The 16987-nt window shown below is 28.5% G+C and overlaps 1 protein-coding gene across 2 annotated transcripts; it reads left to right on the top strand.

Moving 5' to 3' along the window:
* The first annotated feature begins 340 nt into the window (after window positions 1–340).
* Window positions 341–16310, top strand: LOC123259108 (glycine receptor subunit alpha-2). 2 transcript variants are annotated; one of them, XM_044719374.1, is made up of 9 exons: window positions 341–997; window positions 4395–4467; window positions 4758–4889; window positions 9056–9233; window positions 10392–10618; window positions 10878–10960; window positions 13253–13564; window positions 15422–15627; window positions 15921–16310. In XM_044719374.1, exons 2-9 carry the CDS (start codon window positions 4397–4399, stop codon window positions 16092–16094), a joined length of 1383 nt encoding a protein of 460 aa, XP_044575309.1. In that variant the 5' UTR covers window positions 341–997; window positions 4395–4396; the 3' UTR covers window positions 16095–16310. The 2 variants fall into 2 exon arrangements, with proteins under 2 accessions (XP_044575309.1, XP_044575310.1); XM_044719375.1 differs by lacking the exon at window positions 4758–4889 and having other exon boundaries at window positions 348–997.
* Window positions 16311–16987: the final 677 nt, after the last annotated feature.

Here is a 16987-nt window from a genome sequence, read left to right as displayed (position 1 = left end):
CAAGAGAGGTCAGTCGGTTTTCTTGGTGACGAGATCTCATTAAAAACCAGTGCTTTATTAGGTGTGAGGTAAACACTACTAGCCTACATACTAATAACTATGTATGCAGTAAATAACGTGGCTTGACATGTAGAACTCTTGTACAATATTTTTTATCCTTTTTCGCTGTTCATTTAAAGTTAAACCACAATATTTTTTAGCTGTGGGGTTGCGTCTGTCTCTGTTGTCATTGCTGGCGTAATAGACGAGGGAGGTCGTGAGGGAAGTAAGCGCACCAGCACAACCACCAGGAGAAGCATAACTAGTAAGCAATAGGCACAAGCACCACGATGAGTATAATAGAAATAGCAAGAGCTTAATCAGTTAGTCGATAGACAAATTGGGTTAGCGTTTGCGACCATGGGTGGCAGCTTTAGTGAAACCTCGAGGAAGAAGAGTCAAGTGGCGACTGTCGTGATTTAAATAACTTTAGATTATTATATTTAATATCGTAGAAAGAATAAATCATCTGAATAGACGAAGATAATAGATAGAGACAGACAGACATAGTAAGAAACAAATAAATAACAATAACAGTTTACTGCCGGCATTTATATTCAACGTTTAACTCTCTTTTCTTCGTTTTAGTTTTACTTTTAATTTTATTTATATTACTCACTGTACTTTTATTCCTTAAATATTTATAAGTATCAGTCTGGCGCGATCCAGCTATTTTTTTATCACATCTGGATACTCTAAGCAATTGAAGTTTTTCAAGTGGAGAATGAAAATTAAACGACCCAGATGAAACGGACGTGTCATTATTATTATTATCGTTATTGTCATTTTCCAAAAACTTTTTTTTCCTGTTACAAAGTTTACAGTTTTTCTATCTTATATTGTTTTGGTATTGTTGGCTGATTTATTGAGGCGACCTTCTCGCTGTGGTTACATTATTTATTCGTATGTGTCAACGAAGCCGGGACCCTGTGGTCGACGATTTGGAAAGTCTATTGGGGTAAGGAGTTCTTTTTGAAAGTACTCTTTTTATTGAGGTTATTTATCTAGTCAAGTTATATAAATAGTTTTTATTTATTAATCTTTCACAGTTTTTTATTTGATAAATGTAAGATACTTTTTTTCAATTTTAACTTTTCAAAGTTAGTTATAAAAAAAGTTTTTGATAAAAGTCATGTTCAAAATATTCTTAGAAAATTATTTTTAGGTTTGATTAAAATTATTTTTAAACAAGTGTTGAATGGAAAAATATTTTGACGAAAGATTACTTAATTTTTTTTGCGTTTAAAAAAAATATTCCACTTTTTTTGTTAAATTAATTACTTGAAATCACTAAGTGAGGTGAGATATTTTATTTTGGGGATAATATATAATCTTATAGAGAAATAATCACACAAAAAATTTTAGACTAGCTTCACAATTTATTTTAGAGTCTTATGTTAAAAAATATTATAGTAAAGTATCAGTCCTCTAATTAAATTTTCTTTTTTATTTAGAGGGTCAATTGAACCAAAAAAAGTTTAGCAATTTTTTATTATTCGAATTAAAACTAAATAATAATTTTTTTTTTCTTAGAATGGTAGCTTATTATGACTACTATCATTATCAATACATAAATTAGTCAATAAAATACGTGAATTCTGAAAGATTATGAATTTATGTAAACGCGTCGAATTATTCAATTGACTCCCGCTTGGGGTCAATTGAACCAATAATACTTAAAACTCAAACCTGAATTTTTAATAAATAATGTATTGATTGTTACTTGCTAATATTACTATTGCACATTTTTAATGCACAGATATTATATTAAATAAATTAAAAATAAATTTAAAAATAATTTTTATTATAAATTCAGTTCATCAAATTTTTAGGTTATTTCCCCGAGTATTTTTTACGTATAGTCAAGACGCGCGCGCATGTCTCATGCTTCTCCGTGGTTCAATCGTCCCCGGGACTGCTGGTTCGACTGACCCCATATAATTTTATGACAATTAATAGTAAATAATAAATAAATAAACTATTATATCACTATAAACGAAGTTGGGGATTATAAAGTATAAATATATACAACTACTACAATTCAAAGTTTATCAATTAATTCAAAAATTAAAATATTATTAAACAATTTGTCACCAGCCGAAAAAAAAGTTTACATACCTAAAAATACAAAAATCTCAATTTTTCAAAATTTATTAATCGCAATGATTTCAAATTTTGATCATATCAGAGTTTAACATATTAGAATCTGATTCTAAGAGCATGAAGCATTTTTTCAATTTTTTAAGTCGAGTGGTTCAATTGCCCCGTGGTTTAACTGATCCCTTTCTCCTCTACTTGTTATTTTTAATTTAGAGTAAATTAAAGAAAGTTTGAAAAATCCAAAAGTGCATGATTCATGATGCTTATCGAATTTTTGATAAAAAATTGATTGCTAACTCATAAATTAAGGGGGAACACCACTGTGACGATCGAAAAAAAGAGGTGATTTTCAGGAATTTTTTTGACAGGGAAAATAAAGGGATTTGGGAATCGGATTTTTTTTATTTTATTAAGGATACATTAAAGATTATCATCCTAAATTTTTATTAAAAAATATTTAATTATTACAAAGTTATTAACAACCTCGTCGAGCAATGGAGAAAATTTCCCCCCTCCAAGGTCGGTTCGATAACCCCAAAACGGATCATCTGAAAATAAAAACCCAAAATGATTTTTAATCATTAAGGATGTAGTTATCGTCGCTCGTACGGAATTTTAAAAATTTTAATTTAAAAAAAAATGGCGACTGATTGAAAACTTTCTCACTATTCTTACTGTTTTTTTTTTGTTTTAACCCGGCTAAAAAAATCTTTTAAATAAAAATTTTTCAAATTCCGTACGTGCGACGATAACTACATCCTTACTGATTAAAAAGCGATTTGGATTTTTATTTTCAAATGATCTGTTTTTGAGTTATCGAACCGACCGTGGAGGGGGGAAATTTTCTCCATTGCTCGACGAGATTGTTAATAACTTTGTAATAATTAAATATTTTTAAATAAAAATTTAAGGTAATAATCTTTAATGTACCCTTAATAAAATAAAAAAACCCGGTTCCCAAATTCCTTCATTTTCCCTGTCAAAAAAATTCCCGAAAATCACCTCTTTTTTTCGATCGTCACAGTGGTGTTCCCCCTTAAATTGAAGAAGAAGGAAATTAAATATGGACAAATTTTCAAGTAATTTATATGTCAAATATTCCTCGATACTTTGCTTATTCACTGAATTGAGATCCAGTGATTATCATAATAATGCGTATACGCATAGAAAACAAATTTCTATACGTATATTTTACATATAGAAAAGACAATATCACTTTAGTTTTTCATTAATTACAATTAATCTGCACTGCAGTAGATCGTTATTTGAGATGCTAAACCCTCCAGGGACAAAATAAATCTAGTAAAAAAAAAAAAAGTAAAGTAAAGTAAATAATGAATATTACTAGTCAGAAAAAATTTGTAGTTTATCTCATCGATTTTGTCGTTATAACTACACTGAATCAATTTCTGAAAACTGCAGAACTAATGTTCAATTAATTATTTGTTCAATTATTTACAAAGTATTTTGCATTATGAGTTGTGCAACTAAACATCAAACATTTTGTCAAACCAATCTGGATAAAAATTTGATATGGTTCCATGGCTTCATTGGTTATTGTAAAGAATAAATTTTAGCTGCGTGTAAAGTTACATTATGAATTCCAGAATTCACTTAAATAAATGCGCTAACAATTTCCTGAAGAAATAATAACGGAGCCTTCTAAAGGAGAGGGGATTGAAATCGCGATCTTCTAATAATATGTTTATTATCTTTACTACTAATAAGCGGTATTGAATCGATATTCATCATATCTCTCGAGTTTTGTAAATACTCATTATTCTTTTCAGTAGATTAAATTTATTTACACACTGATAAGAAAATTGACTTAAATGAATAGGAGAAATCTTGAAATAAGAAATTGTTCTTGGTTTGAGTAAATTTTCCTTGACTCAAGAATTTTTTTATCATATTCAAGACTATTAAATTTCTAAGAATAATTTTTTTTGGTTCAAGATTTTGTCTTTTTAGTTAAGTTAACTTTTTATCGGTGCAGTTAAAAAAAAAAAACAAATTTTGTAAAGGAAAGTGAATACATTTTTATTAGGAATTACAAAAAGCAAAAAAAAAAATATTGCATATTAATTTGAAAAAATTATTCTTTCCTTAATAATTTTTCGTCACAGCATTATACTCAAGCTTTGTAAAAAAAAAAAATTTTGTCAATATGAAACAAAATAAATGAGAAATTTGATGTAAGCCTCACGATTTCTGCATTAAATTAATAAACTAAAAAAATAAAATATTTATTAAAGGTATGACGAGGTACTACCTGATGATAATTTGCTGTCTCTACACCCTCGTCGATATGGGATCTCTACATTTTTCGTGAGTACACAAATCCCGTAAAAATAAAAATCGATTATCGCCGATAGTAATACCCGTTTTCTTATTAATCTAAACAAAAATGACTAAAAATCTTCTTTTCACAATTATATTATTCATTTACGATGAATCAACAGATACAAAAGTCATATTATAATGTACTCTATAATTTATACCAGTAAAAATTAGTAGAGATAAACCGCGATAAAAGATAAAATCGTCGATTATCGATCTTAGAATGCATAAAAAAAACCCCGTAGTCCCGTCATACTCCCCAACTGTTGGAGTTTCAGCGAGAAAATATGCGAACCGGTACTTTCAACGGAGGTAGAGGGCTGGCATATTAAAGTCAATAGTCTAACGTCTCGCACGATTCGACTGTCCGCAAGAAAACGCGGGTACAGATTTTTTCCCAAGATCCAAAGGTAATAATCACTCACACACTGACAAACAACAAACGACTTTCTTGTATTACCTGTACTCTATTATTTTATTGATTCTACTAATAATTACAATTACAATTTTAATTAAACTTTACACTTGTTGCTACACGGAGAAAAATAAGACATCGTGAGACTCATTTATATATTAATCACTAATTTATTATACCACTAGTTTTGAAGTAATTATCAATTAAATTAAAGGTAAATATATAGAAAGGGGGTTTTGCCTATTTTCAGCTATAAACAATAAGAAAATGATGATACTGATAAACTTTTTGTTTTTCAATAGTTCCACTTTTTAGTGAATTAATAAAAAACTGGTTCGATTTTCAAAAAATCGAATTTCATAAAGATTTATGGATTTAAACGTTTGACTTTTGTTAAAAAATTTAAGGGTTACATAATTATATTTTAACATTTATATATTTTCTATCTATACATACTTTCTATTGCAAATTGAAAAGGCCGTGTAAAAAAATATATATGTGAAAAATTTATGCAGCATCTGTATGGTATGTATGGGTGATTATCTGTAAGGACGTCTTAAATCTGTACAAAATTATCTGACCAAATTATTTTTGATTTTATTAGAAAAAAAATTAGGAAAACGGTTGACCCTAAAGGCCATCCCTGCAACTTCCCGCCAATTCTATACCTAAACGCTTGAAACTGCACTTCTGACGTTTTTGAGCTCTTCGAGCTCATAAATGCAATTTGTGTATTATTTTGAGCTCTCCGAGCTCAAAAAAAATAGCTTTTGTATGCTTTTGAGCTCTTCGAGATCAAAAGTTTGATAAGACACTATTTTTTGAATTTTCAAACCGCAATAACTTTTGAATGAATCGATTTTTACGCGGTTGGTGGCATTCAACGCAGTTTTTTAAGCTTTATTTTAAGCTTTATTTCGTCAACGATAACTCACGAACGAATCAACCGATTTTGACTAGACTGGCGGCGATCGACGTGGTTTTTTGATGTAAAGAGCTGATTAGTTTTTGGAATTGATCGGTAAAGCAGTTTAAAAATTATTCCAAAAAAACCACTTTTGAAAAAATTTTTTTTTGGAGTTTTTTTTGCGATTTCTCAAAATCTACCGGTCCGAATCGTTCCAAAGTATATTCAAAGTGTAAGTTTGGTCAAGTTCTTTCGAATGGCACCAACCGCGATCAAATCGGTCAAGCTGTTCAAAAGTTATAAGAGGTTTACATACATCCACACACACACACACACACACACACACACACACACACACACACACACACACACACACACACACACACACACACACACACACACGCACGCGCGCGCGCGCGCACACACACAGACATACAGACACCATCGCGGGAATAGTAAGGATTGCTTCCTAGGACCTCGACACGTCGAGATTCGATGAAAACTCGATTTTCGTAAAACGGGGTGAAAACAATAACTTCCCGATTATTGAAAATCTTCGATTTTCTTAGCGGGAAGTTAAAAATTAACAAGGGCTACAAAACTATCAGCTTAATCATCATAAATAAACAGCCGATTTAATTTTTGCTTTTTCGATATTTGTGTACCTTTTGCCATATAACATGACAGGGGACTGTTTGCCAGGCGACTGTTTTTTTTTATCAAATTGAGAAAAATCAAGCAAACTATTTCAATGCATTCAACTTTTCAAATTTTCAATAAATGTTTACATTAATTAGAATAATATTAAGACTTATGGATTCAATTTTATAAATAAATTATAAATAAAAATATTTGCCAGGGGACTGAGTTTTGAAGTGGCCCAGACACATATTTCCAGCACAAACTGTGCTTTGACACTAAATAAAATGACGATAAAGCGCTAACAGCCCTATGGTTATTAACTCAAGGCTAGTTAGATCCTTATAAACCTTATAAAAGGTAAAATAACACGCTGGATTTTTTTTTGGCTTTGAACTTCTGGCAGGTGACTGTTCTTAAAATGCCTGGGACAAACTTTGGTTTAATGAATTTAATGAAACAAATTAATTTTCGGTACTTTTTATCGAAGAAGATTGTTAGTTAACTAATTAAGTTTATAAAAATTATGGACCAAATTATAATTTATGGACGATTAACTTAAAATTTAATCTTAAAGTTTTAATTTTGGGAATGGGACAGCCCAGGGGACTGTTATTTCGGTGGTTTACGAATTTATAGCAAAAAAACCAAAATTTATTTCATTTTAGTTTTCAATGCTCCAAATAGAAATGTTTTTTTACTTTCGTAATAAATTTTTTTTAGTAACAAAATAACAATTTTTCTAATAAAAAAATGCCTGGGACAGCAAAAAACATCCTTACAAAGAATCACCCATATAACATTTAAGAGAACATAGAAATTCCAAAATATTGTGCGCAAAAAAAATTAATGTCAATATATATGTTTGAGTATATATTGTACATATATTTTTTTCCATGCAGGTGAGGACAATTAAATGAAAAAAATTTTTCGATGCATGAATTTTTTTAACTTTTACCATTATGAGTAAATCTGTCGAATAATATGGGATATAGTCACGATATTACTCATTTTACAACATTTTGAAAAATCTAAACATTGACATATCGACCAAATTGGTTTTTTTAATTATTCTATAGAAAATATATTATCGATCCGCAACATGAAAAAATATTACAATATTGAAAAATTAATGTATCAGATTGTAGATTAAAATTCAAAATTTTATTTTGAGAACTTCTCAAATCTGAAAACCTAAAAAAAATTTAATTTTTTAAAAATTGAATTCATATTAAACAGTAATTTGTCCCTAAATCGATTCTTAATTTTTTGCTTTAAAAATAAATAAAGCCCCACTTTTACATAATTATAAAATTTAATAATAAAAGTTTTAAAAAATTAGATTTACAAAATTTTATCTAATATAATTGAACTTTTATTACTCTCATTGCATTAAGCTGTTAATATCCCCCTTTAACCCTGGAATGCAATCTGTCGACTAATTTAAAAATTTATCACCATTAATCTAACACTTTTCCGACTCGTACCATAAACAATTATAATTATTCAGAATTTTCAATTCACAATTTAAAATTATTGCTCTACCCCACTAAACTTATTATTTATCTAAAAATACAATTTTTCAATATTTATTGCATAAATAATTTCAAATAACCATTAATTGAAAAATTTAATGATTCATCATCAATTGTATTGACAGATTTGTCTATTTTCGGTGGAATTTACATCATCATTCATTTATTGACTACTTTTCTCCGTGTGCATCAAACCAAAACCATAAACATTTACAATACTTACTACCTTACATGTACTACTAACTCACAATAATATAATAATTAATGAATGATGTTTCGTTGAATAAAAAACCGACTTATAAATCCCATTAATAAAAATTTCAAAATGATATTTCATTGTCTGATATCTCAATTAACTATCACCTATCACTATGACTTTATTTTACATCACGTGTCAATATATATTTACTAGCTGCAAGCTCCATCGTGAAACTTACTCAGGGGTATTTAAAATTTTTACGGCTTCAATGATACTGCATGAATTGATCGAGAATCTCAAATTATTATAACAATATTAATAAATAGGCTGACCTAATAGGCTAAGTAATAGAATTTATCATTGAGGTTTTCCCTTTTTTCTCTTTCTTTTCTTAAACTAAAGCTTACTTCTACTTAGAATCTCAATTGAACGTCAATTTATTATTAACATCATTATAAGTCGGAAATCCAAAAACTTGATAGTTATCACTAAAATTTTTAATAAAAAATCATTATGTCGATGTTTTCGACAGCAGATAAGTGAATATTGACCTTCGAAGGTCTATAAAGACTATCATTATTACCATCAGCTGATAATACCGGCAGTTATCGTGAAAGCTCTGATTCGGGTAACCAAGAAAAAAGCTCTAACGTCTTACCGTTCGTTGAATTTTATGCCGAATCATGTATCGTGTATCATACCATGATTATTTATGCATTTATATATGTAAGAAAAAAAAAATATATATATGTATAGATAAATATGGACGAACAATACTCCCTATTTTCTTATCTCCAACACGATAACTTTGTAATACATAGTAAGGGAAAGGGAGAATATTCCTGGGTTTTGTTGTTGGTTATTCGATTGTGGCGTCGCAGGGGAGTGGAAGTAGAAGACTACGGCAGAAAAGAGGCCTCCCTATCGCTCAGAGACATTCTTCCTTTGAATCCAAAGCAATATGACAAGCACAGGGCGCCAAAGTTCTATGGGCAACCCACCATGGTCTACTTTCACGTCACTGTTCTCAGTCTCGATTCAATAAATGAGGAATCGATGGTATGTATTGTTTCTCTCATGACAATACTCACTTTTTATTTATATTTTTCATCCCCGTATCTTCTGCTAGCAGCAAATGTCTGGAGCTTGTGCCCAATGATATTCATTTTACTTTTTTCACAATTTTTAATGGTTAAAAAGTTATTTTATCTATTCCGCTTTAATTTTTAAGTAACAATTTTTACTTACATTTATGAAAAATTTAACTTGACTTAAGAGAAAAAACTTTAACACAAATATATCTTTTGGAAGAAAATAATTTTTTTGAGTCGGACAGAAGATATTATTGATTCCAAATTTTACCTCTTGAATCAAGTTAATTTTTTCATCAGTACACAGAAAAAAAAATGTTCTTGAATCAAGTATATACACAGTAAAAAATTTTTCATCATTGTGTAAAGTGTAAAAATTTTTGTGTACACTGATAAAAGGATTTGTTTATAGTTAAAAATATTTGTTAATATTTAACAAATCATTTATTAGAGACCACTTTTCAGTCCATAAAAAATATTTCTTAGTATTTAAAAAGATTTATTAATATTTAATAAATGAATATCAGATTTATTAAATACAAACAAATCATTTTAAATACTAAGAAATATTTGTTTGATGCTAAAAAATGGTCTCTAATAAATGATTTGTTAACTATTAACAAATATTTTTTTAATACAAATAAATCCTTCTATCAGTGTAGAATATTACACTCTAGTGTGTAGAATTTTACATTCTCATGTGTTGATTTAACACACTAGAATGTAGAATTAACATAAGTTTGTGTAAAAACAGTCAGTAACAAAAATATTTATGTTAAATTTGACGAAAATTTTTTTACTGTGTAATTTTGAAGAACTTCATCTTCTTGATTTGAGTAAAAAAATTCTTAAACTAAGAAATTTTTACTTGGTTTAAGTAAATTTTACTTGGTTCAAGAATTTTCGTCTTGATTCAAGACAATTACTCTTTTCAAAATTATTTTCTTGGTTCAAGAATTTCCCTCTCGAATTAAGTTAATTTTTTTTTCAGTGTATAAAAATAAAATTGACTGTCATGTTTTTTAAATATGACGTGTGGATAAAAGTATCGATTCTAGGAATTTTAAATTGAAGAAAAGAAATGACAAGTGAAATGTATGGTAATAATAGTGATATTTTTTCTCAGACATATGTAGCAGACATATTCTTAGCTCAAAGCTGGCGCGATTCAAGGCTAAGGTTACCGGAGAATATGTCCGAAGAATACAGGATACTGGACGTCGATTGGCTCCACAACATATGGCGTCCTGACTGCTTCTTCAAAAACGCAAAAAAAGTTACTTTTCACGAGATGTCGATACCAAATCACTATCTCTGGCTTTATCATGACAAGACTTTGCTCTACATGTCCAAGTAATTTTTTTCTCTTTGTTCGTTTTAGTTAAAGCTTCTCTCGAAGTTGTGACTTTGGAAGAAGATTAAATGAAAAAAGCAGTAACTTGCTGGAAATTTTTCATATTACATATAAATTCTTATTTCAACTGTCAAGAGTAAATTTAATTTATAACATAAGTTAGAATATGAAGATATTTTCTTGTGCACTTTTGTCTTAGCGGCAAATTTAAGTGGATTTTCAGCTTAGATATTTGAATTTAATAAACATTTTTTTCAGGCTAACACTGGTTCTCTCATGCGCAATGAAATTTGAATCTTATCCTCATGACACTCAGATTTGTTCGATGATGATAGAGAGCCGTAAGTACTTTTTACTATATTTTTATTCCAACAAAAAATTATTTTTTCATAATTAATGATGAAGATATTAATCATATGAAGGTACTTGGAATTAATTTTACAAAGTTTATTGACTTTATGAATTTAAAATGCAGAAAAATTATCATAATATGATTAAAAGATATCTGACAACTTTTAGATTTTTTTCTCAACAAACAAATTATTTAAAAAAAAATTGTATCGACGTTCTAATTAGCAAATTGTCCAACTCTATTTTAGAGAATCTTCTATTTATACGAAAAAAACAATTAGTTCAAAATTTATTATCACTTTAAAAAACCATTTAATATCATTATTATCTAATAGAGATATAATATTTAGGTTTGAATCATTCAAATAATTTATAATTCGATTATGGCTACATCAAAATGTTAAAAAATCACCCTCTAAAAAATAAGGAGTTAGGCAAATTGCTCATTAGACTGTCGGTATATCATTTATATTGTTTTATATTCTACGTGGAGAAAAAAAATACTATTGTCTAAACAAGAATTTCTTGGTACAAGGAATTCGTTAAAAATATTTATTTGATAATTTCTAACTATTGATTTCTTGAGAAAAAAAAGATTAATATTTCTTATTTTACTATAGGCATTTGTTACCATAGTATAGTTGAACCAAATAATAGCTTTACTTGAATTAATTAAAAATTATTTTTCATCAATTCAACGAATTTTTAAGACGAAATTGTGAATTCTCGAAAATCTTCAAGAATATACATTCGTATTTAAAGAAAATTTTCTTATTAAAAGTTTTTTTTTTCTCAGTGTAGCGAAGATTTTCCAAAATGTTACGAGATTTTTACTCTAATAAACATGTGTAAATAAAATGAAAAAAAAAAAATTAGGAAAACGGTTGACCCTGAAGGCCATCCCTGCAACTTCCCGCTAATTCCATACTTAGGCGCTTGAAATTGCACCAATGACGTTTTTGAGCTCTTCGAGCTCAAAAATCTGATGGAGATTTGATAAGACACTATTTTTTGAATTTTTAAACCACAATAACTTTTGAATGAATAAACCGATTTTCACGCGCTGGCAGCATTCGACGCAGAACTAGGAATTTCGGAGTTATTCCGAAAAAACACTTTTTTCGGTTTTCGTTCACGATATCTCTCGAACGAATCAACCGATTTTGACCCGACTAGTGGCGATCGACGTGGTTTTTTAAGGTTAAGAGCTGATTAGTTTTTGGAGTTGAACCATCAAGCCGTTTAAAAGTTATTCCAAAAAAACCACATTTAAAAAAAAATTTTTTTTTCAGTTTTTCGAAGATTTCTCAAAATCTATTGATCTGAATCGGTCCAAATAGTTTTCAAAATCTAAATTTGGTCAAGCCCTTTCGAATGTCACCAACCGCGATGAAATCGGTCAAGCCGTTCAAAAGTTATAAGCGGTTCACATACTTTCACACACACACACACACACACACACACACACACACACACACACACACACACACACACACACACACACACACACACACATAGTGACAACCTCGCGGGGATAGTCAGGGAAGCTTCCTGTGACCTTCAAACGTTGAGATCTGATGAAAACTCGATTTTTGCAAAACGGGGTGAAAACAATAACTTCCCGATTTTTGAAAATCTTCGATTTTCTTAGCGGGAAGTTAAAAATAATCTTTTTTAAATCGATTTATAAAAATTTTCAAGAATTATGAATGCAATTTTTTTGCAATAATTTATTTTTTTAATTAAAATTAAATAATGTCAGATGTCTGCTGATTTCAGTATTATAAAAAATTATATTTTTTCAATTTTTTACTGCAAGATTAGTATTTAATTAGCAAGATTAAATATTTTATTTGGTAGAAGATCTTAACAAAGCTTCATTATTGCAAAGAGACAAAATTCGAAAGATATTTAGGACAGTAAGAATTTAATAAAGCAATATACATAAAAACGCGGTATTTTAGGGTCCGGAAAACAAACCTTTATTCAAAGTGTAACTGAATGTGTCGTGAGTCATTAATAACCGGGAATTTTAATTAAAGGATCCATTAGTATCTCTCAATGTCTTATCTTTTCATTAATATTCTGAACCACACAAGTCACATCCAATAGTGTCGCGTCAATTAATCTTACTCCGGTCCATACAATTGTTGTTAACGTTGCTCGTTAAAGCCTCTATTAATTAACCCTTTAAAAAGCAATAACAATGACAGAGATTTATAATTTTCGAAAAAATTACAATTTAACCAAAAATTAATAATAAGATTTTTAATTTTGTTCAGTATCGCACACGACGCAGGATTTAGTTTTCATCTGGAACATGACAGATCCACTGGTTGTGAATCCTGACATAGAACTGCCGCAATTGGACATTTCAAATAATTATACAACCGACTGCACAATCGAATATTCAACCGGCAATTTTACTTGCATTCAAATAGTATTCAATCTGCGACGTAGACTTGGTTATCATCTATTCCACACGTACATACCCTCTGCGCTAATTGTCGTCATGTCCTGGATCGCCTTCTGGATAAAGCCTGAAGCAATTCCTGCAAGGGTTACTCTAGGAGTTACCTCCCTTCTCACTTTAGGTAACATTACATTTACATATTCACCAGAGCTCTATGTTTATCGATACCATCGATCTGCTTACAATCAGTCATGGATATCTTACAATTGACAGGATTACGTGCCGTTAATTTTACATGCTAATTTTATCCAAACCCGAGTGATAAATACATACTTACAGGAAAAATTATGTAAAATAGGGGGTTTTTAAGAATTTTTATTTATTAATTTCTCAATTTTTTGCGAATATTCAGTTATTTTTAAAAAAAAACCTTTCCAGGCATATTAAGCAATTTTTTTATTAACTCCTTTTAAAAGATATCGAATTTTCGTAAAAGTCGTTTTTTTTTCTCAACTTCATTAATAATAATTCAATAGTGACTTTTAAAATTTTTTTTTTCTTATTTTAGTACTTTCTTAAAAAAAAAATTATTTTAATTGTTAACATAAGCTAAAAGACCCAATTATTGACACTTGCAATTTTATTTCAATTAAAAAAAAAAAATAAATCAACTCTAATAAATTAATAAATATAATTTTTGAATTATAAATTTTAAAATAATTGGTTTTTTGAGAACATTTTATTTTTTTTATTAGAATAAAATTGTAAGTGTCAAACAACTAGGCCAATGTCAATAACTAGGTCTTTTACTTTATATGATTTTTTAAATTGAAATTGAAATTTTTTTTTCAAAATTTTTGATCACAAATTACTCGTTTTTTAATAACTTTTAAGCTTGGTCTTATCGTGGGATTTTCATAATTACTATTTTTTTTTTTTATTTTCTATAATTCGTTACGGACACTAATTTTTGTTACTGTATAATTCTAATTTATTGTTATTTTGTTACCTTTAATAAAGTCTAAAATTCAATAATTAATTATTTTGTCTGTAAATTTGATAGGCACTAAAAAATTTAGAAAATCAAAAATAGAAAATTCTAATTTTTCTTATGTCCTTATGATGCCTGTAAGTCGACGAATTTTAAGCAAAAAATATGAAACAGAAAAATATTCAAATGAAAAAAATTGCATTATTATACCACGAGTACAAGAAATTTCAAGAAATTTCAGCAGTAGTGTGTATTTAACAATATTGTGAGTTGATTTATCACAATTATATCAAACATACGCACACAAGTATCAAATTTCTGTGACGTAATGACGGACAATATTTTACTATGAAAAATTCTGATTAAAAGTTATAGAACTCACAAGAATATTTTTCTTCGTAATCGTAAAAAATGTCACAGCAAAGTGACAGTGAAATCCATAAATGCTGATACGCAGTATTTCTCTACCATTATATTTTCCGCTGACCTGAAAGAATCGTATAATAATAAAAAATCAAAATGACCGTAAGCTGTCACAGCTTTAACCTCAGATATATTTATATACACACTTCTATAAATTTTATACGCATATGAATTGCCAGCAGAGCCGTTTCATTCCAATGAATTCTTGTTATATTACACCTTCTTCTCAATTGATTGCAATGTTGACACTTTTATATATTTTTATTCATAGAATAATGTTGATCAACTCTTTTGTTGTTAAGAATCAATTGCGTAGTAAATGTGACACTTTTTTTCTGTTGTGAAATTATGCGTTCTAATTATTTAGTGAGAAAACTTTTAATTAACTTTGAAATAATTATCCGACAGACTATTCCAAATTAAAACTACAAGTTACAAAACTTGATTTTCCGTAAATTTAATTACGTTAAATTTTAATCGTTTAAGCAACTAAATCGCGAATGATCCTTTAAGACAAAATAATGAAAAGTTTAAACTTTAAAACTTGTTAATCCTTTTATTATCACGAAAATTTTAATAATTTTATAAAAATAATTATAAAATATTTTTGTCTGTTGTTAAAAGCAACTCAAAATACACAGTCCCAGCAATCATTGCCACCAGTCTCATACGTAAAAGCCATCGATATATGGATGTCGTCATGCAGCGTCTTCGTATTTCTCTCTTTGATGGAATTCGCTGTCGTAAATAATTACATGGGTCCTGTTGCCACCAAAGCAATGAAAGGATACTCTGATGAAGACCTTAGAGAATCAATAGATGAATTTAAGGTAACCTAGTTAACTACAAACCTAGTTACATACATTACTCAGGGCTCTTTAGTCCTTAACAGAGCCATTATTAAATTTAAATATTACATTATTCTCTTTAAAATTAAATTCTACTTAACAATGAATTTTTTTAATTTATAATTTTAAAAAACAAAATTTTTTTCGGAATAAAATTTAACAACATTAATTTTGGAAAAATCAATGGCCTAATTACTGAAAATAAATACATTTTGTCCTTCAAGAAACCCAAAATTTTTTACACAATATAAATTACTGTTATAAAAATATTGCAGACTCCAATGAGGCCAGAATCGAGAAATCGGAGTCCAGTGAGGCCACTTAGCGTCCAGTACGACACTTGCTGTCACGGAAGAGCAACGGCCATCCTAATAGATAAATTTTCCCGATTTTTTTTCCCCTTTTCCTTCGCCATTCTCAACGTTGTCTACTGGAGTACTTTCCTCTAACTATTTTTCTTTATTAATTTCTCATTATTCATAATAAAAAACATCTCTCCGTACAGGTGTTTTATAAGTACAATAAATTACTCTCACGAGTTTTATAGATCATTACATTAAAAATAATAATCTATTTGAATAATAAATAATAATTAATGAACAATAAATACATTGTATTACTGACATTTAACACGTAGAAAAATAAATGTTGTTTTAAACAGCATATTTAATTATCTAATTATTGATTAATAAAAATTTCTTACCTTTGTCAAGCAAAAAAATGACAACTTAAAAGGAAATGGGTAGGTAATTTTTAAATAAATATAAAACAACAATAACGTGAATAAAGACAGCACTTTATTTATTTTGTCCATATATTTTCTTTATTTTATCGGTTCGCATTTCTTAATAAATATATTTATATTTTCATTGTTATTATTATTATTAATATTAATATTATTAATAATTAAAGTGGTTCTTTGCGTGCGCTCGTAGCTTCAGAGCCCTCAATAAATGATCGATCTACGACCGATTTCAGGTTTCGTACTACGCACTAGAAATTATGAAATCAACTAAAAATAATATTTATTACATTTTATTATTTATCATTTATTATTAATAATAATAATTGTTCTGTCGATTATCTTTGATCTTTACATATTTATTTATTTATTTAGTCTACATTTGTTTAATTTCGTCGCTTCATTATCGAGACCATTTTTTTATCTTTCTAGTCGATTTTTAATTATTTTAACTCGTTAATTAAATTAAATCCAATCAACAAGAAGGAGTTACTCCCACGACAAAACAAGTGAGAGTAAGTCGCATGCCGAAGTCTAACAAAATTCGAAACGTCTTATACATTATAAATAAATAATATATTTATGTATTTTTTTATTTAT

The sequence above is a fragment of the Cotesia glomerata genome, linkage group LG2 (genome assembly GCF_020080835.1).
Source record: "Cotesia glomerata isolate CgM1 linkage group LG2, MPM_Cglom_v2.3, whole genome shotgun sequence".
NCBI classification, from domain to species: domain Eukaryota; kingdom Metazoa; phylum Arthropoda; class Insecta; order Hymenoptera; family Braconidae; genus Cotesia; species Cotesia glomerata.
This window is presented reverse-complemented; position numbering and strand designations above follow the sequence as displayed.